This window comes from Ptychodera flava, chromosome 15, assembly GCF_041260155.1.
Source record: "Ptychodera flava strain L36383 chromosome 15, AS_Pfla_20210202, whole genome shotgun sequence".
Taxonomy (NCBI): Eukaryota; Metazoa; Hemichordata; class Enteropneusta; family Ptychoderidae; genus Ptychodera; species Ptychodera flava.
Window position 1 is genome coordinate 5,753,959 of NC_091942.1, and position 22,725 is coordinate 5,776,683.

The 22,725-nt window shown below is 37.5% G+C and overlaps 1 protein-coding gene across 1 annotated transcript; it reads right to left on the minus strand.

Annotated features, from left to right (window-relative positions):
• Positions 1–740: 740 nt before the first annotated feature.
• On the minus strand, positions 741–21,260 carry LOC139150998 (adenylosuccinate lyase-like). Its single transcript, XM_070723512.1, has 11 exons — positions 20,957–21,260; positions 12,406–12,609; positions 11,582–11,706; positions 10,131–10,349; positions 9,497–9,657; positions 6,136–6,283; positions 5,725–5,815; positions 5,295–5,384; positions 4,172–4,345; positions 3,068–3,270; positions 741–1,635 (listed from the first exon to the last, which is right to left on the minus strand). Exons 1-10 carry the CDS (start codon positions 21,173–21,175, stop codon positions 3,184–3,186), a joined length of 1,518 nt encoding a protein of 505 aa, XP_070579613.1. The 5' UTR covers positions 21,176–21,260; the 3' UTR covers positions 741–1,635; positions 3,068–3,183.
• Positions 21,261–22,725: the final 1,465 nt, after the last annotated feature.

A 22,725-nucleotide genomic window follows, 5' to 3' on the forward strand; every position in this document is an offset into this window, starting at 1 on the left:
CAAAGCTAGTGACATTCATCTATACAGTGAAGCCTTTGAGATTTCAAAGTAACATAAAAATCTGTGGGATGTTCCATCACTTTACTGTGACCTCCTCTGGCCCTCTTCAACTTTGTGTTTTCACTTCTGTCATCGACACAGGTAAGCAATTTTTGGTTTTTTTACCAAATAAAGAGTAAAAATCAGGGGTCACCATGCAAAGTTTGATACCAGAGGAACAAATGACCTAACATCTACTGATACTGGGGTATTTAAAAATTCAAAATTGCTGCCATCCCTGTGTTATCTCTGAGAAAAACTCTGAATTTTGAAAAAGATGGTGAAAATTTTATTTTTCTAGGAGCTACAAAATGAGTCCCAACAAGCCATAGAGCAGAAAAGTATTGAAAATATTTGAGAGTCCTAACATCTGCCTTGGAAGTGTATTCTACTTCAACAGATTACAGGTTTTGTCCATTGTACCCGGTACAGTGTACAGAGATGCAAACCATGTAAATGGAGTAGTAGATACTTGGTTGACAGAGTTAAGCAGGAAAGGTTGGGTGAAAGGAACCACATTAGTTGTTTTGTTTGGCCAAAGTACCAAAATACAATGGAGACCACTTTCACTGATCATGTCTGTGACAAAATCGTTATGAAGCCAGTAGATGTTGCTTGTTGCTGTGATGATACACACTTCATTTGAAAACAGTTACTGGTAACTGTGATTCAGACAAGCACACTCAGTATTGCCAAAAATGTTTGAACTTGCACTACCTTTAATCAAAGTCTCGTCTTTACGCAAATAAATACATGATTTCATATAAGGAAACATCTATCAGCTACCTCAGCAAAGAAAACGTACTATTCATAAATAAACAAAGACAACAATATGCTTGTTTGAAGACATAGGTACAGGTTTGACAGGTTTGGTACAGAGGTCGTCATTGACATTCAAAACCCTGAGAAAATTTGATGTAAGAAATTACCAATGTGTGAGCAACCCAAAATCAACACTAAGAGAGAAAGATACATGCTATTTCAATTGCATTCTGTTCACTTCTGCTACAAATCAGAGTTGTGCATAAAAAACAAGTCAGTGTATTAAGAAAAGAAAATGTTTTGATATTTGAACAATATGCTAATCAGAGATTTTAGTCAAGTCTTGAATAGCGGCAAATTATAAAATCAAATCCTGCGATACAGAATTTCAGAAGTTTGTGGCAAAGGGACTAACTATATCAGTGTGAATGAAGAAATACATTCAAATGATATTGACTTTCTTCTTACTACAGCTAAGTGTCTGAAAGTTACTTTTACAAAAATGATTATTACAAAATTTATCTAATCTTCACTGGTTTTGTTGCAGATTTGTCATCAGATTTGTAAATGACATGCAAAAGTTCTGTATGATTGTGTCTCATCAACTAATTTACAAGTCTTGTAACCTGACACAATAATTATCTCCTATAAGAGAATCACATCTCTAATTTCATTTCAAAGATAAAGTGTTTTTACAGAAAAGGTATATTTTTGTATCAACTGAAACAAACATGACTGGAGAAACGTTTGAAACATGCTCTTATCCAACATCGTGCAGTTTATCAACCTAGCTGGACTCGGGTTTAAAGCTGTACATATACACAAATAGTAATATACCGTAAAATTCCCAATTGAGGCCGCACCTCTAATTGAAGCCGCCCTGACTTTGAAACATTGTCTTGGCTCATTGTTTGCCCATTTGGGGTTTTTGAATTGTACCATAATAGAAGCCGCACCCCTTCTCTGAGCCCATCATGAAACAATGCATGCTGAAATTCACACCAGCTGGCTTGCAATGCGTCATTGACTTGTGCTAATGATTGACAGGTGTCTTTCTTACAGAAAAAATACACAATAAAAAGTTCCTTTTTAACACTTCTACCATTGTGCATTTTGTCAATGATAGTAACAAAAGTACAAACAATGCCCCATGTATCGGTACGTTTGTGTGTGTTTGAACACGGCCGAAGTTTTTGTCAGTGTGGTAAACACCGCCATAGTCAATACCTGATGCAACAATTTTGAAGCAACGGTGTTTGTGTACAAGTTAAAATAGTTGAGAGATTGAGATACCATGTTTCAAATACGTAGTTTTCATTCAATACCCACGTACCCTTACCGATGCCTGACGTACAACACCACCACCTGCATCATATTGCCATAATGAACTGCCATGCCTATACTGTACTGTGGCTGTTGAATGACCATGGTGGGTGCGTATAAGCTTGTACACGTTCCGTTTTTGATCATGAGAAAATAAAATTTGACCGCAAAATAGTTCACAAAACATGGCAGTAAAGTTACCAAAGGTCATTCACTTGCCTTTATTGCACTATTCGAGTACGAGCCACCGGTTCGGCAACACAAGACGGCTGTAAATCAAGGGGACCCATCTGCAGTGGACGCTTAATTTATGCTAATTTTATGCACGATTTATTTCAACACCATTTGATCTTCTATTGCTTTCAAAATCGACTTACACGTCCAAAGAAATTGATTGTACAATCTCTGAGTACAGAAGTGACATTTTTGTGAAATTTCAGCGTCCAAAAACCCCTTGAAACCACTTGAAACAAAGACATCATGCCCGCTGCTGATCAACATGGCCGACCTTAGTGAGACTATTCTATTTAGAGGACGGGGGTGACCAGGGTCAGAGAATCAAGAAAGTGCTGGAAAAACGTGTCATTTTCCTTACGATGCTGTCAAGGGAACTCCAGTTTCCCATTGTTTTAACATCTTTTAATAGTTTCCTTATTATCTAAAAGGAATTTTACCAAGTTTAACGACCAAATACACTCTCCTAACGTTTCTATATTGGAGTTACACTAGGGTAGGGACTTTTTATGCGGGTAATTTATTCACGCATTGGTACTAATTTGCATAACAATAGCGATGCCCCTGCAATGCTTGGTGAGCATTGAGAAAAATATCGAAACACAGGAAATGTACGTAATTGAAGCCGCACCATGACTTCAGTGCGTGGTCCCAGGGGTCCTCAAAAATGTTTCTAATACAAGCCGCGGCTTCAATGGGAATTTTACGGTAATCTGTGTTTGGCCCCATACAATGAATTTTATCTCTGCTTCCATTACCACCAAAACTGTATAAGGCCAAAGCTGACACATACAAACTGCAACTATCTACAACCAATGAGAACATTCAGAGATGTAACTCAGCAATTTCATCCAACCAATGAGCAAAGGGTTTGAGAGCCGGCTTGACTTCCTCCTCAAGAAATCTAGTAACCTGCAACAGAGCATAATTTGCATGTCAATATATGAACTCATGCCTGTAAAATCCATATATTATCAACAGTATGTCCTAATATGAACAACTTGTTACACAGTCATTAAAGACAACTGAACAACATTTTAAATGACATTCATGCTTTAGGGGCAGTCTCAGATTGTCGATAAGTTCAAAAAGTGAAATTTCATTCGTTTACAGGGGGAGGGGTTTTGCTCCCCCCCCCCCCCCCCCCCCCCCATTCATAGTGAACTTCACTTCACACTTTTTTGTGATGAAAAGTTCTCTTTATCTTGTGTGTGAAAATGAACAAAAACTGTACACTTGTAGTGACAAATTTTGCTGTAACTTTCAAACTCATTCATATCATGCTGATGGTGGTTAGTACTCAAATTTGATTGATTCCTTGAAGACGTAATGTGGTCAGTAATTATAGCAAAATGCTACATTGTACTCTCAGGCAGACATCAATATTTTGAACTTTCGTTTAGGGGCAGGGAAAGGGGTATGATGTAAATGAAGGAATTTTGTCTCTTGAACTTATGGGACAATCTGAGATAGTCCCTTACAAGGCCAAGAACAGTTCTGTCCTTGCACCGTCCTAAACGTTTGATGGCTCTAAAGGCTCAATGGATAACTAGTTGATCAAATGACATTTCTTCAAAGTTTAGTCACTAAATCAAATCTACCAAAATATGGACATTCACATTAAACTGTTTCACAAACAAAACTGAATGAAATGTGCACCACACAGTTCAAAATCTGAACAATCAACAATTAAATAAATTCTTCCTGGTTAAATCAATACAAAGAAGACACAATGTTGCTAAGTACTTTCAAATCATTTTGCTACATATCTCCAATCAGAATCCTCTTTGAATATACAAACACTCTAATATACCTGCTCTGGGGCTCTACCAATAAATGTGGTTGGATCCAGCAGTTTATCAAGCTGATTCTTTACAGGTGAAAAGAACGGGCTCTTTCTTATTCTCTCTACCAAGTCATTTTCACCTCCTTCCTTAACTTTGGCTCCTGCTTGGTGTGACAAGACTCGTATTTGTTCATGGCATTCCTAGGACAGAAGAACAGGAAAATGAAATACATAGTTTAGTAGAGCTCTACAGCTGCATGTATTTACAAAACTGGTAGGGAAAGCTATCTCAACAAATCCGCAAAAAACAAAACTGATAAAAGGAAAACCTACACTTTAAATTGGCTTAAGCATTAGTACAAGCTCTACGTTTTCTGTGATTGAGCAAACGGTTGCCCTAATAAATGGCAAACACTGGCTTAAAGTTGATTGACATGGTATTTGACACATACATGTATACAATACACACAGTTTTCTCTCGACTGCACAATTGCGCAAATTGCGCATTTCGAGCCATTTTCTGCCCTTTAAAAGTAACTGACTACGCGAAAATCGTGCACAAAACACAGGACACAAATATGGCCATATGATGGTGACCTAAGCGCATAGTGTGGTGACCTCTAAATTTGCTGTTGTTTCTGGCCAGAACACTCTTGGAAAAGACAAAATATTGCCTGTCATTCAACTTGGTGACGTGCATAAAGTGGAGTGTACGCACCAAAAAGAACAGCCAAGGACATAGTTGTGGTTCAATCTCCATTGATACTATGTCATTTTATGTTCATGTTTTGATAGGATATGTTGTTCAATATCATTGGTAAGCATTAAAAAATACTGCCCCCTAAAATGTCAAGTCTGCCCCTACTTTTGATGAATGGGGCAGAAATCGACCCTTCGGTGCACATGCAGAGACAACATTGAATGCATGACCACTTAGTTTTACAGCCTTAAATATTTTTTCTTAAACACAAGACAAACTTGCTGAAACCACTAACTTTAGTTCCTCTCAGAAAGCAAATAGTCATCCTGCATCCTCTGTCTATGAATTATGAAAAAAAAATATCTCACATCAACAGGAATGGACTAACCAAAGACTGGTGACAAGGGTTGGAGAGTGGGGTGACTACCATGTGAGAATAGTAATACCTACCTGTCTATTACCACCTGCTTTGACCATGGCCATGATGATATTCTCTGTTGCCATAAATGGAAGCTCCTGACGTATATGTTTCTCAATCACCTGCATTTAAATGAAATTAAAAGATTACACAAACTATTCTCAGGCCAGTCAAACATTTATAGGTGATATGTACTGTCACTGATAGGTGGTCAGGGGAGTGGGGGGGGGGGGGGCAGGTGGTCCTGGTGGAGTTCATTAAAGTTTCCCCAGCCACTTAGCAGTTGGGAATTTTTTTCTATGGCAAAAGGGTCGTCAAAAATTAGTGAACAGCCAATTTGTCAGGTATGAGGCTAACAATGCACTCAATTTCCCATTTTTAGACTTCATTTGGTAAATTCTGACAAATCAACAGCTGCAGAGACAGTCTACAACTACTGAATGACCAAGACATCTTCCTTACCTTAGGATGAACAACTAAGCCTTCGGTTACATTTTGTAACGTAGTGAGAAGAATGTCGGCAGTCAGGAAAGCTTCTGGCAGACAGATACGTCTGAAATGAATGATGTAAAAGAGTTTGTCAGTAACAGAACACTCAATTCTGAAATAATGCCAAGCTAGTGAGAGTCAGACCTATTAAACTGCAAAATAATTTTTTCATGGATATACACAGTACTTCTGATGTAGAGCTGATATGTATATTACTGACAACAACATCTTCATTGGATTGTTTCGGTTGAAAGGTACAGCTTCATTTATGTCTTGGTGAATGTCCTTGTATCTTTACAAGATCAAGGCAGCCAGACCAGCTATCACCTGGACCAGTGTGTATGATAGTTATGTGTTATGACAAGATATAACATTCCTGCTAACCTGTTGGCGCTGTCATCCAGTGTGCGTTCAAACCATTGCACTGACAGGGTATGTAAAGGATCTTGAATCAAACACATCAGATGACGAGCCAGGGAACAGCATCTTTCACACCGCATTGGATTTCTCTTGTAAGGCATTGCACTTGAACCTGATTTGGTAAAAACAGCAAGACTTCATTGTTCAGTGTTCTGAATAACAACAAGTGTCCCTATCCATGAAGTTTTACAATCCTGTTTATAATGCAGTAAGACAAGGTTGAATCCTGATCATATCTCAGCATAGCAATGTAGTAAACAAAAATCTGAACAAATTTTCATGGGCTGTTCACATATGACCTCAGTGTTCACTCATTGATATGCAAAAATAAATATTTTTCCGCAAATTTAGATTTCTTTTTTGAAAATTACGCATTCAAGAAAGACAAAAATTCAATGTAATACAAGACTGCTAAATGTTACAATGAATACTAGAAAAGATGTATTAACGGCTAAAACTGCAAGCTGCAACAAGAGCAACACATGCAACACTGGCACTGGCAAAAAGTGTCCACATTTCAAGCAGCAGTGTCTGATGTCATGTGAATGCAGCTATATTGTGTGAAAAACCTGTAATTATATTATATCATGCTACCATGCGCCATTCTGATTGGACGAGAACTCATTCCATCGATGCTAAAATACTGTTTTAGCACTGATAGCAGTGGTAAAACAGGCCCCTAAACCAGCATTTTCGAAAATTGCCCAGTCGGTGCATTTGAACGTACCGATCTAAACTTAATCCGAAACAGTCCGCTTTGTTTCAAAGACCGAAGTCCGAATTTCGATACACAGATAAAAGTATGGGTCTGTAACTCACCTCTTGGTGAAAATAAGTTGGGGTCGATGATGAAAGACACCTCTGAAGCAGCACATTTGGGTGTGATGTACACAAATCATTGCATTAGGGCAACAGCGCACCGTGCACTTTTGCTTGATTCAGTGGGAGTCGAGATGCAACATACTGCTCTTTAAAATGAAGCAAGTATTCGTTCATACACAATGTAAATTAGACCAAGAAGTTAAAAATAACGATGGTGTGACCAGTGTTCGCGCTAGGATTTTTTTCAAATTAGCCACGGTCTGCTGGCGTGGCTAATTCATGCAAAAAAAATTAGCACAGCAAAAATTGATTAGCCAAGCATATATTTTACTAAAAACACAAAGATGTGCAACTTGTGTGACTCTGTTATTCAAAGTAAACAATGTTGGACGGCACTGGAACATTTTAAACACACTTCATGAGCAAATCATTTTTTAGTCATAAACTCACTTGTCCCCGAGCAAGAAGACAAAAGAATTGCTAACCCAGCCAGTTTCAACTGGCCTGCCTGTGACTTGTGGTTTCACTGCCTGCTCTCCAGCTGCAGAATGTGCGCCGCACATTCTGGACAAATTGCGTCTGACATGAAGATTTTTTACCTAAATTTATGAAACTTGTGTACCAAAAAGCTATAGCAAAATATCACAGACTTTTTTCTCCTTATCTTTGAAGATACGAACCAGTCATTTTTTAGCGTAGAGCATGACCGTTTACACATGATATAACATTGCAGTACCTGATCTGATAACAATACTGTGCTTTTGTGCTTTCCTACAACCACGGGAGCTCCATGTGAATTTCTCTGTGAATACAATAACCCTATGCATTGGAAGCATTCTGCTCCTTGATACCCATGTAATAATTGCGGAAATAAATGAAATTACAACAACAGCAACAACAACAAAGCACACACAAAGTAGCATGTCATGCGATCGAAGTGTCCGATGCGACGATGGTGGTTGACTCCCACATGCATGTGTTGTATTCAAAAGCATGGACGGTCATGATGAGCGCACTATTTGTTGAAAGGGGTTAGCAAATATCACGAACGTTTACAAACCCATTACGTTTGATAAGATTACCTTACTGATGAAAGAAAGCAATAGAGGATAACCAAGCAATGGAGAATGGAAGTTCAAGTGACGGAACTGCAAGTAAAACCAAACTTATTTGCAGTATTTTTAATCCTCGGTCCCTCTTCCCTAATAGAAGAGTCCTTTTTTGATGTTATATCTGCCATAGCTGTATGTCAGTCCGGTTGTCTCAACGTCGCAATGCGATGGACGATTATTTTCTTTCTTAACAAGAGAGATTTCATGTGTCACAGCACGATCCAAATGAATGACCCTTTTATTTCAGGCATTTCACTCATGACTACAACAAATTTCATTGCGATATTGTTTATTTTTATCTTTGAAAGGTCTGTGTTTTTGCGTGCTGCTACGGCCTAATCACAGTGCATGATGTAGACCATGGAGGTATCTCTGCTACCTCCATGTGTAGACCTACCTCAGTTGAATTTTTACGGAGCTTGACGTCAAATAGTATGGTTTGTTTGTCTTTTTTCTGAGATTAAATTCGAGCTGCAATTTCCTCGAAATTCGTCTTCTTCATCCCAGAATTGCATACGTTCTTTGAAATCGAATTTGGATGAGGAATTTCATGTCAGTTACATAGGCTCGGAAACGTCCGTCTCTGTGTTCATTTTGCTGCAGGCGTTTCTACATGTCGTTTGCTCCCGATCGACTTTGCTACTCTCCTCAGCTGTCTCCTACACTTCATACGCTAGTAGTAGAGGTACCAAAAATAACTTGCCCGGCGGTAAAAACAGCTAGCCTGTGAGTTCGGGGTAGTGATTTGCTCGCCCCTTTAAAACATATACATTCCTATTCTGGTGAACGGAGTATTCGGGTCGCTTCCAACACCCGGAAGTAATAGTGCACAGGCGATCGGAGTTGAGTGATTGATCCGACAATGTGTCCAAACAATTTTGGGGCGAAAAATTCAATTCGCAAGCGTGGCTAATGACTTTCAAAAATTTTTTCGCAAAATGAGAGTTTTATTTGCATTTTGCGAGTGTGGCGAGCACTAGCGCGAACACTGGGTGACTCCTGGTGACTGCAAAAAAACTTGACATCAAATGCAACAAGCAGTGTCAGCGTCCAGCTCTCGCTGAATCGGGCAACACACTCTGCAAAACTGATGATCACAGTTGCTGTCATCCCAAGTCTGGATTATTTCAAAACTGCTTGTTTACTGGTACAATAACGTCCAAATTATCCAACACTCAAAAAAGCACCTATAACCTCACTGTACAGAGACTGAATGTTGGGATGGTCGACGCATCGGTACAAAATGACACGAGTGTATACCCTCCTGCAGCAGCGGTTATTGCTTAAATGTGAATAGCGCTATTCTCTTTGAAAATACACAATGACACAACTGATTATTTTCATGGCTGTTATGTTTTTACCGATGGAGAAGAAATGGTTGAAATACTCACCAATTTGATCTTTCTCAAATGGTTCCTCTACCTCTTTAAGATTGGCAAGCAGTCTGATATCTGTACATATCTTGTGAATACTTCCACCAAGTCCAGCCAATACAGCAAGAACATCAAAATCAATCTTTCTACTATACGTCTGACCTGTGACTATGTAGGCACTGTCAAAGTCAATTAAACACAACATATGTTCATTTTACAAATGCTCCTCTTAAACAATCATATGACTAAAAGAATTCAAACAGTGCCAGTAAAACTTGTCCCTTTTAAATTTTTTCTTTATGGAGAAATGTGAAAATTACTATACACTATTGAGAATATGTTAAGTAACAAATGATGAAGTCACTTAGTTTTTCTTCTCAGGATATGAAGATATGACAAAAGCCCATATTTGGTTTGATGGGGGAAAAAGTCTGTTCTTTGCAGTGGAATAATGTCTCCCTCATTGGTATCCTACATACTGTGTTGCATTGTGGGTAACTCAGGGCTCTTACAGTGGTTGGATGCCCTCTTACAGAAAAGCCTGAAGAATAAGAAAGTATAGAAATGTCAGAAGAATGCCTGTGTAGATACCTCCAATGGATACCTTCTTGAGAACATTTGGAGCTAACTTTTTTTGTTTGGTATTCCTTACCTCTTGAATCCAGCCATTTCTGTCACCAGTCTGTCCAAGACATCAACCTTCTCAGGATTGCCTTCAAAAAGAGACAGGAAACTGGCCTGGGTACCCGTAGTGCCTTTGACCCCACGGAACTTGAGATCGTCTCTGGCCCTGCACAGATTTCTCAGATCCATACAGAGGTCATTTACCCACAGGCATGCCCGTTTGCCGACGGTTGTTAGTTGGGCAGGTCTGGAAGAGAAAGTATGCAAATATCAATGATATGTTCACTATTTGTAATTTTTATCACATGGAATCATGTGATACTTGTGTCTGTGATGTCGTATCACACAAACAACTCATGGCAATTTCAATTTTCATAATATTGACAAAAAGGCCACTTTTTTACAGAAATACTTGCAGTCAAGTATTTAACACTGATATCAGTATTAAAATGGTTCAAATATTAAAGTTATGTGGAGTTTCTGCAACCGCACAGGAACTCTCAGAATCCAAATTCAATGCATTATCAGATGAGTAGATAACACATGCACTGGTTTATTTCATACTTTAGGTTGAACAGTACAACAACAGTTGTATTCAAACTTTGGCAAAAACCTATTTGAAATATGGTGTTGAATGCTAGCATACGATGAAGTGCAGTAAAAGAGGAGCACACATTAATGTTTGTGACCCAATTGTGACGATTAACTCAGTTGAAAGTTTAGCCCTTTGTTTTTGAATATGGAAAGGATTTTGTTATCAACATTAAAGACGGTGAAGAATACCTGACGCACAGCTCTAGAAATGAATACAGATGGATACCATGAAACAAACGAAAGTTTTTTTGGCCGACACCTATCCATCTAATATTTCTCTGCAAAACAACAATTTCCTTTGATAAATTGAGGCCCTAAAGCAATTATTTTCAGAGTCCAATCTTGACATATCTATCAAAAACAAATCTTTTGTTGGGCTATACAAGGTCCTCCCAGCAACCAATGCTAAGAGATGAGAATGCTTTTGGTACTGTCATAGCCATGGGGGCTTATTTTGTAATCATTCCATATTTACTTTGTCTTTGTTCACAATACAATGCATTATGGTAGAATGGGGCACCGTTCCATCTTGCCGCACACCACATGCAACTTGGATGGACACTCTACCAAGCTGTGATGTTGTGAGAGGAGAGTTAATCTATGTGCATTCAGTGAATCCATGAAACAATATCAGGGTAACTGTCCCACCACACAGAGTATCTGCACACATACATTTTTTCACACAGAATGACTGCTTCTTGCTATGCTATACTATGAGAATGTAATAATAAAGTCCCTTTAGCAAACAAATATCAGTGGTCCTTGATCTCAGACCTCTGGCTTCGCAAACCTCTCTGTAAGCTGTAAGCAAAACACCCAGTATCAGTCTGAGTGAAAGGCACATTGAAGTGGGGGCAAGGGTCATAGGTGAAGGGTCAGACTTACTGGTAGTGTGTAAATCCAAGGGTTGGTAGTGACTTATACTCATCAGCAAAGACAGAAAGTCTCTGTATACATCTGGCCAGTTTGGGTAAGATAATGTTGAATGCATCCTTCATTACTATTAAATCCTGTAATAAATGCGCATATTAATGAAATCTGTACGGGTTGGTGGCACAGTGAAAATATTGTGTTGTACAGTGTACAGTACCTGTTTGCACCATACAAAATCACATTTTCATATTCATATTCACGTACTAGTAATTATACTGTAACAGTACAAGATGTGCTCCTCTGGCTCCCTGAAGTTAAATCTTTATTTTCATAAACGGGCTTGAAATAATTTACAATCCATGTTGACCATTTCATTTAATACCTCTAAACAACCTTAACTTGATCTTTTAAAAGTTCATACATGTCAACTACTCTGTTATAAAGGCAAGGCTTGACTAAAAGAGAAGGTGTTTTAGAAATGAAAAGGCAGCCTCTGATCAAGAGAAAAACAAGAACAGCTCAAGTTAATTTCGCTGCTGCCTTGTTTCAATGTTTTCCTTTCATTGTGAAACCCAGACTGATCAGTTTTACTTTGGTCTCAATGCTCTGTTCCTAGAGTTAAATGTGTGCAGTGGAAGATGTGTTTGACAGTAGAATAGCAAACAGGGCAATAGAAGCAAAATATGAACTCTCACAAAATCACCAAGATGAAATGTCATCTAGATAATAGCAGTGCTCAATTCCTCCCATCAAGGTCAAAGTTCACCAGGCATGCTCCTTGGAATTTCCCTACCCGTGACATACATGGTAAGAGAATCATTGACACAAACACTTACTGTGTTATCTCCCACATAACAGGAAGTGGCCCCAAGATGTATGATGGGAGCAGCTTTGGGACAGCATTGAGCAAAGGTGTAAACATGAGCCATCACATCGTGGCGTCTTCTTTTCTCCTCTTGGTTTGCCATTTCAAAGTCTATATCTTCTATACTGGCTTCCATTTCCTTGATCTGTTCATCACTGATATCCAAACCTAGCGTCTGTGAAGTTGGAAGACAAATATATCAATATTATCAGACAGTGGTTCCTAATGGACTAAAATCATTAAATAATGAAAACAGTTAAAAATCAAATATACTGTAGCTCTGATAATGTTATATACATTTATTCTGGTCTGTGACTGTAACACCAGCACTTCAAAATCACACCAGCAAACATAATTTTGGAATTAGCCAGTTGGAATAAGTAATATCTCCTTTTTGCTATTGTCTAGGGTACTTTATATCATTAAAGTACAAAAAGAAAGTGTGCAGCATAATACCTGATGAAAAATATTGTTAGAATTCAGAAGATTTTGAATGAGATTCAAACTCACTACGTATGGCACCTGGTCACCAAGCGAAGACATCAGCAGTCTGAACCACTCGGCCAAATCCCCACCATTAAAATGTGTCAGTCAATAACCGAGCGAAGTTGTTACAATTTTCTGACTGTGACCCCTCCACACCCTGTACAGTTCATGAAGCACTCACACTCACATACTCTCTATCACACATCACACACAAACTTCATTAGAGCAATGAATACATCGCTTTACTGGGCGAAAGACAGTGATTGCTGGAAGTGTTTCCTACATGTGTATCTTGGTCTTTACATGCATTGTAGTGTCATAATAAACAATCTGTTCTATTTTAGTCTTGCAACATTATTGTTTAAATGTAATGCTCAGATTTAAGTTTAAGAGAGAAATACGAATGTAATAGACCAAATATTATAGGGGCCGTGGATAATTAAATGCACACACATGGTAAACGCAACTAATTGTGTTTGGCCTCAACCCCCTCCCCCTCCCCTCAACGAAAGTTTGGAAGAGCGAAACTCCAACCAAGCCTCATCCTGTATAAGCATACCTACAATCGGTGACTATGTCGCTATGAAATTGCAACAAATTGTAAAAATACCGCAATTATACGGTGTCGCTCAAATTTGATCAGAATTGGTATATACCAGTAAGGGTACCAAAGATCAACAATAAATGTTGTTTCTATCTGTTCAGTGCAGGAAAATTCTACGTTGATGTTATGACAATGATTTCTGCACAGTACAACCAGAAAATAAACAACAAGAAATATTTAAACCAGAAAAGCAAGAATGACAAAAGTAATTAAGGTCTGAAACTTTAGGTACTGGAGAATTTAGCAACATGCATAGCATAGCCCCCCTTAGTTTGACCATAGACGGTCTTCCTCCCCTCTACTGACGGTCTTCCTCCCCTCTACTGTCTATGGTTTGAGCATATGTAACAGTTCATAAACAATGACAGGAAATGACTCAAGTCAGGGGAGTAAGCCTGTTTCAAGCCTGTTTCAGAATTTCGCTTTTTCTTACCTCATTTGCACATTTTTGACACTGATGTGTTCATTTGAACAAATTCACATCTCAACCCCTACATCTACCTGTACACCAAATACTGTGAGGTTATCGTATAAGCTGAATTGATTTGCATGTCTGTATATTTGTGGGTATGTGCGGATGTATGTCCGTCACACACAAAGGCTCCCATACCGCCAAAGCTACCGTCTCAGTATTTGGTGTACAGGTAGATGTAGGGGTTGTAATCTGATGAATCACCTGCAACTTATTCCTTTTTTAGACAGTTTCTGCCAAATCGACAATTATGCAACCATCAGGATGAAATGAATTGAAACAGTGTATCCAAAATGATTGTTACGTTATTTTACATATGCACTGAACAACATGTACAGTCTGTAAAAAGAATGCTGGTGTGCCGCCGGTGCCATACTCCGCTGTAAACAATGTAACGCGATATTTTGTGATACATAAGAATGTGTAGCAAGATATTGCGATATAAAATCATGATATTTGCACACGGTAATCAAAATACAGCCCAACCCCCTCCCCCCCTAAAAACAGAAATTGTGTTTACTGTGCGCATATTTAATTATCCGAGGCCCCTTAGTATTTGTTCCTGGATGTAAACCATTGGTGGTTTTGCATAAAATCTGGTTAAAAATACTTCATTTTATCTACTTGTCTGAAAGAACTAGAGAAGTTTAGGAAAAGTCTCATAAATTTAAACAATTTGCTATTTATTTCAGCAGTTTTCCTAAATCAAATACATTTCTGAATAATTAAACTTTGAAAAAAAAAAAAAAGTTCTGACAGTCATTCCTTGGAAGGGCAGTCCTTTCAGTGACCAGATAGATTTTCTCCTTTGTTTGACCCACTGTTTCCCCTCAGGCCACAGTACTTTGAAAACAAAAATAGACACAGCCTACAGTATGAGTAAATATGCACCATGAATCTCTTTGAGGGATTGTTTGAGTTGTCAAGATGTTTGTTTATACTGGTATACTTTTGTCACAGACAATGGTTTCGTCTGCAGCCTGCGTCACAAAAGACACAAATGATAATCATGATGGTGCAGAACAATCTCATTCTCAACATTATCAAGGTATTCTCAAAAATTTGACAGAGTTCAGGAATCTTGGAGACTGAGTTAAAAAGATCAACCAGGAAATCAGAGAATTGGATGAAAAGGTAAAATATGACATCACTTTAGGGCAGAACCATTGTATTTGTGTACAGTTAGATTTATGTAGAAAGCAGGCACACATACCTTGCCCTACTAAGAACTAAGCGTAACACTAGATATACAATTTTATTTTGAAACAAAATTTTACAAAGAACGCAATGTCCATTCAGAAGGCACACATGTTCATTGCAACAGTTGATAGAATCTATTCAGCCATGCACGTCCTAACTCAGGAATGTCATGAAAGAGTCCGGATAAAATATAAGACTTGACAGCTAAGTGATCAGTTCAAGCTAAAGCAGATCTATTCATACAGCTTTTCATGATCATTCTAAACCAGTCATCCTAGCGTAAACAAACACTTCAGCTCTTCTATTCAGATCAATAAACTACCGATTTTGACCAACACAATGCAGGACAATGGCTCAGTCAACTTTGAAAGCCGTGTAATGAGGGGGCCATACTCCCCATTCAAATAAACCTCATTCACAACCATCCAGGCAGACTTTGGCAAGAAACCTAATTTCAAATTACTTTTGGGTAAAATTCCTCCACTGGGAATTTTCCTTAAATCAAATAAGCTTGCTTCTCTTATTTGAAAAATTAAAGTTTCAAAAATATGTCAAAACATATCATTTACTTGAAATGATTGCCCATGATGTTGTGAAAATTGCACCCAGACTTTTTAGAACCATTGTTCTCACTCCAGTATGCAAATAATTTGACAAGCTTTTTTGTGAAATTTTCATAGATTATCTGATATTTTACATGTTACGTAGGACTAGTTAAGTATTGAGTCAATTCACTAATGAAATCTCACCATACAACAAACCGTTTACCATGTTTGTCCACAAGTGTCACCAATTGGTTTACAGTGAAAGCTGCTTTTATTGCTGAGGATGAATGGTTTTCTTCCAGAGATTTTAAGAATAGGCTGAATAAAATAATAATCATTAAAATCTAGTTACCTGATGTTTTTAATCAGGGCTTTTAATATATGTACAGTGTATCAAGAAAACGATGATATTATTTGGTACATATGATATGATATGATAAAAAAATCAAGAGCATTGAACATACACACATACACACTAACAGATTTTTTATCAGCTTCACTTATCTCCTACTCAGTCATTTTGCAAGTAACAGGTATGGACCACTGTTTCATTTCCTCGTACTGTGTCATACCATGTTTACATCACTGTTATCCTGTGTTTCCTCTGCCACTCTCAAATTCGTAAAATTATTAAATTTTTTAGATGATTTACTAATTTTTTTCATTGTTGATTCGTAAATATACGAATGCAGGGAAGCATCTAGTTGATTGAGAGCTGAAGGCCCCGAAACCTCAAAATAGTTCAGTCTAAGCACATGTTGTACTTACATGTAATTTGAATTTGATTGAATGATATTTCGTATTGGAACGGTTAAGTTTACTTCTGAATTTCAAAATTTACGAAAATTTTCAATGCGCAATTCGTAAATTTACTAAAAAATTTCAGAAGCCAGAGGAAACACAGCTATCACAATGGTTTATATACACTGCACTGCCCTGCACACTGTGGGTAGCTTGCAATGGCTTTGCATGCAGCGAAATATCAATACAAATAATACCAGGAAAACTGTGAGATTTTCATTTTGATACGATTAAGGACAAATGTCTCCTATGGAGTCTACTTTTATGATAACAACTCAGTCTGTGAAACATAAACATGTCATTACCATGGAAACAAGGGGAAATTATATAATTCAAAGAAGTACCCGCGCATGCGCAAATATTTACTCCTCTCAAATAAAACGTTTGTGTTCTTTACTTTCCAATTCAAAAAGGCAAACACTCAAACTCTATGCAAAGTACCCTTTCACAGTACAGATATGGCACTACCTATTATTTAATCAGTTTAATCTGAAAACCAGTAATCAATTTTCTCTGTGGAAATGAGAATCAATTATGTAAATTTTCTTCACCAAATATTACATGCCCTTTCAGAATTGTATTGACCTTCCAAGCAAATGTCCTCATTTCATCGCAGGAAATGCATTTGGCAAAGCAGTTTGGATAAATGGGTGTTTGCAAAATTGCTATTGAGCTGCACTGCATATTGAATGATCCACCATCTGGGAACAAATTATTCTGTCAGCCAGAAGAATAATTTTTTGCAGAGTTTGCCAATGTAAATATTAATTCCACCTCCATATCAACAGGCCCTAGCAACCATGTAAAATTAACATGTCATTACCTATTATATTTCACTTTAATTGGAATTACCTTCATGCAATGGAGTTTGACGCCTGCCATTCGATCAATTGTTCTACTAATTTCATGAACATTCACAGTAAAAATTCTAACATCAGTATGTAATCGCCTCCAATTCACATAATTTGACACAAAATTTACAACTTAGCAAAGGCACTAAGCATGGAAACCATACGTAAGCAGACTTTTGTAACAACAGTTTGCCTTCTATGAGCCTTGTTGCTAGGCAACCATAAACAGAGGTCAAGGGTTACTGAAGGTAGGGTTTTACAAATGTAGAATTCAAATTGTACATAAACATTTGCTACCAGACTAGCAAACATTCTTGCCTCGTCGACTGTAGTCGCTGAGAGCTATACAGAGTTGAGCAAAGATTCTGTTCAGGAAATGTTTGTCTTTTAGGGCTGAATAAATAATGAAGTGTTTAACTGAACATGTTACTCTATTTTTCATAATTAAACAGCGCTTCCTGAGAAATACCAAACTAGTATGGCTACTAGTATGACAAAGACGCCGGCAAAAAGAGAAAGAAAAGAAAACATCTCACAATATTGTGATTGCATGCTTGTTAGTGTTATGCCCATAAATAATTCAGCATAAAATTACATTCTCAACGCTTCATTGAGATCACAGCCTGTCTCTGTTAGGAATTATCGATCATTAAAGCTGACACACTTAGATTAGTGATTCTTTAGTTGGGGGGAGGGGCACGTGTTTAGCCCCAAATTTGCCAAATTGCAATAAGGATTCTGCTGTAACAAAATATCTTAAAAATCAGATTGCGAAAACACAAGAAGTCAATATTTTAATTGCTGCCCCATGATGAAGAAAATCACACCTCAGTATTCATTGGCAAACCACAATTTTCGGTTAGTACTAACATCTTGCAGTGTGTGCATTGAAGACAAATTGGAATCATCAATCCATAATAAAGAGAACAATTTTCCTGACACAAGCTTTGCATTGAGGGTGATCAAGTCACTTGCTACGTCATCATAGCTGCAAACAATAGAACGCGCTCTCTACGATGCGCGCATCCACTGTACAGGACCGTTCTCACTGTAAAAACTACACCGTGGTTTTGATGGAAACCTATCTTCATACAACTTATTGTCAGAGTGTTTAGCATGAAAGCGGATATTATTAGTGATGATTGAATGATCATTATATTATCTTCGAGTTGTAAGTTTTAAATGTTTGAATGTAATATATTCACAAAATATTAAAAATCCCAACAAAATAATTTGAAAAGGACATATTTTTCATCAAATTGTGATTTTTTCCCATTTCACATATAGGGAGGGGATGATGTTAAGCGATGTAGCATTGTAATTTGTAAATAGGCTGGTGACCCTATATTTTTATTTGATGCATATGATGTGCAATATCTGAACAATAATTTATGTGAAAATAAACAAAATTGTCGGATTGGAAATCTAAATAATTCTACAAAGTATGGATAAGGCATAGTCATTACTTTTAAGTTTGCAACAGTTTTAACTGTTGTTTTAGAAGGCCTGAGAAGTGATAACTTTAAATTCTATGCACAATTTTCAGCGGAAAAATAGCTAAAACTTTCATTTATTATTCCATGTGGTTTACATGTAAGTAAAACAGTGCAGCATTTCACGAAAGAAACTGAAAGTAAATATATCCCATCAGGTTGGGCAACTCTTACGGGAGATTCAAAATTTCTGTAATTCGAATGAGATAAAGTGGGTGTATTTCAAATCCTTCTAGTTGCCAAATTAATCTGGTGACATATTGATTTTTTGTCGTAATGAATGTGCCAAGTCAACCTAATATATGACACAGCCATTGAAGACTTCCTTTCAACTTACATGAATAATGTACATCAAATTTCTTTTCTTTGTTATTTATTCATCTGCACACATTCTTGCAGTAATTCTAAAGTAGGTATAATTACATTTCCAGTGCGTCCGCTTTTATGATCAATAGCTCCCCCGTCATCTGCACACATTTTTACAGGCTGTCTCCAAATCAAAAGATGGCGATGATTTTCAAATACATGTACTACCACGTATTTACGATATGTTCATATATTCTGTTTATATATTCCATTTGTGGCTACCCTTGAAACAAGTACAATACAGCAAGTGTTCAAAGTTTTGCCTACGTTCCACAGCAAAGAATTTTGTTATCAGAGGGAAATGTGGCCTAAAAGTTTTCTTTAACTATGACACAAATGAGAATGCTTTGCAGTAAAGTTGTGCTAATTCATAATTATCTGAAGAGGTACATTTCACAGAGATTGCCAGGAATATTTTGCCAACGCTTCAACAAAAATATGATTTTTTAAAACAAAACAAGCAAATACATATGTATCGCCTAAAATTGGCATTCACCGAATTGGCATTAGACCAAAAACAAATATTGTTTCAAGTCACTGCGGGCCTCATTTCAAAACCTGCAAAACATGTCTTTTTTGGGGGTGTTACATAGTCATCAGTACAGCTACCCTTAATATCCCTGTGTGCATGTCCAAAAATGCTACAAAGAAAATGGAAGTATTATACAGCCAGTGATCAAAGACAATAACTGTTGCATCAATAGTGCTAACCAAGCATTGTTAGGAATAAAATAAAAGAAAGGAAAAAAAAAACGTGTCACCGCATCACTTTTGCTGAATGTCAAGTACCAGAAACAGTTTTTTTGGCAGTAACACACTACTGAGCAGTGCACATTTAGGGTTCACAATCAAATATGACTCTCCCAAGTAATCAATGAAAAATTAATTTTGTGTTATTGTGATATGATCAAAAACTTTATATGTCCTTTCTCTGTGCTGTAGTTAAAACTGTGCAAAAAGGAATAATGGCTATATAAATGCAAAAAGTTAGCTATTCATATATTTGCATTTGCTATTGATTGCTATATGTGTACAGTCATGCAGATTCAGAATTTGTATTGTTAGCTATTTATTAAGAAACCCATTATCAGGTCTTTCAATCCTACAGGCATTCACTTGTAATTCTCAATAAAATTATAATACCCACGTAATACTGGTTTTCATCGACAGAGCACATTGAATTCAGGTGGTTTCCTTGGGCAAATTATGATGTACGCTATAGAATTCTACTTTGTAAAGCGATCCTTTTTTGCCAATAGTGTACTGATATTAGGAATATCAGTACTCTCAATAATGACATGTATTTTCTGCCGCAAAGAAGCACGTCTTTCATGCTCCCTTCGTACCTCCCTATCGTTTGGTAGTATAATTATACATTCAATTTTTTTTAACACAACTTCGGTAATACTACAACAAAGTACAAAACTCGATGGATAAATAACTCAGCGTGACTACAACATGGCCACTTCTTCTCGGCAACCAAGGATATTCTGTACGGTTACGCGTCGAAAAGGGGAAAAGGTCAGTCTTGTTATCGACAACCCTGCCTTAGCAAAGATCAGCAAAACTGTCAAGTAATGAATGAGCGGTAAAATCCTCTATGATGTACAACTGCCAAACACGTACCAATGTCACAAGGGAGCAAAAAACAAGCATGGTTGCGGCACGCACGTTTGCTGTTAAACACAAACTACATGTAGTTACCTGCTGGGCCTTAGCCAACCATAACCACAATTTTCGCCACGTCGTGAACTTTTTGAATTCACTGAAATTGAACGCCATTTCGGAACTTGCGTATCTGGCGACCAGAGGTGATCTGTACTTTGAAAGCTCTTCTTTATCATAGTCTGCGGCTCCATTGTCGTGCGAGAACCGCGAGTTAGCCCCTGTTCGCATTGCCGCCATTTTGCGGGATGGTTTCATCTGCGCATGCGTCACAGCAATGCTGTAATTTCCCGCGGTAAAGTGGTATACCTTATCAGCCTGCGAGCGACTGAACGTATGGTTGACAAGCAACAAGATGATACATATATGTACTTGTAATGTATTCTGTTCTCTGACGCATGGCGGCGGATTTCGAACCGAGGCTCATAAATATTGAGCTGAGTTTGAATGAGCCAAAACATGCTACGAAATAAGTGGATTAGGCCTATCTACCAGACATTATAAGATTTCATTCGCAACATCTGAATAAGCTTATGAATTCGATTTACGAAATATAAATTTGCACCATTTGCCAATGTTAAAAATAAATCAAATAGAAAAGGTACCAACTCGCATTATAAAACAGTTTTCTTCCCGATTGTAAGTATCGAAAGATTAAACATGAGAACGCAAAAAGGCGGTAACATTTTTAAACTGCTGCAAACTTGTGCAAACTGAAGATAACGCGTGGTGTGCATGTACGTGCCCAGTTATGTATCGCTGTTAGAAATATGCATTGAGGTCGCAAGCGCAGGCCATAAATATAACTGGCTTTGAGGGAAACTACCCATGCATTAAGGAAGGCATACTAAACCAAAAGGGATTCTATCCCAATCGGGAGACTTCCTAGAAATAGAAATGTTACATGTAATTAGATACAATTACGCGATGACAGTTTTTCTCAAAAATGACAGAAATCTCGTGATTGGGAGACTTTGTCCAAATTGTGAAACAGTTTTAAAATGTTAATGAATGAATTCCGTGACGTGACTTCGACGTTAAAAAGTTCAACTGGAATTGATCCACACTTCAGAAATACAGTTTTTCATGTAAATTGACAATTTGCTGTATGCCTTTCCTACCAGAGGGTATCACTATTATTGAATAAATGTGGAAAATATACCAAAGAAAGAAATTGTGAACTTTTTCGGAGCAATGGTAAACGCATCCTCAAATTTGATAATGAACATACTGGTACACTTTTCTAAATGTGCAAATGTCTATTAAATTGCACAGAACTAATCTATCAAAAAAAGTCTCCCTATCGGGAGAAATTCCCCTGATCAAGTGGTCATTTGTTCTCCCGATCAGGATACTCCCTTTTGGTCTAGTGTGTCTTCCTGCCAAACTAAGCCCAAGCCTCTTTAGCGAACATTTGGATAAGATAGCAAAATGCGAAGATAAACCGTGGAAAAGATTGTTTTTATGATTACCAGAAAAATCTCAAAATTTAGTATGAGATAGACCAGAAATGTAGTAAGCTTGAACACAATAATGTATTAACAATTTTAAGAGATTGGAACCTCCTATAGTTTTTTAGGTGCTTTCGCAGGCAGTGCGAGAGTATGAACAAAACGATTCAAGTTGTGGGAAACATTGTAGGTTATTGAAGCACACGTGTCAAGAGAAACGTTAGCAAGAAAAGCTAGTGCAAGAGTTATTTTCCCCTAGAATATGAAAAGTAGCCCCGAACGAAGTTGAAGCTTTTAAAAACGAACACTTCCCGAAGCTGCCATGGAAGGCCAATTTGTTTTTATCACATTAAGTAG

Excerpts from the sequence above, each read along its gene's own strand:
- LOC139150998 (XM_070723512.1), bottom strand. The coding sequence starts at position 21,175 with ATGAAACCATCCCGCAAAATGGCGGCAATGCGAACAGGGGCTAACTCG. Across the intron at positions 9,658-10,130 it reads GAAATGGCTGGATTCAAGAG|TGCCTACATAGTCACAGGTC; the intron begins GTAAGGAATACC and ends TGACTTTGACAG. Across the intron at positions 3,271-4,171 it reads TTGGTAGAGCCCCAGAGCAG|GTTACTAGATTTCTTGAGGA; the intron begins GTATATTAGAGT and ends GCTCTGTTGCAG.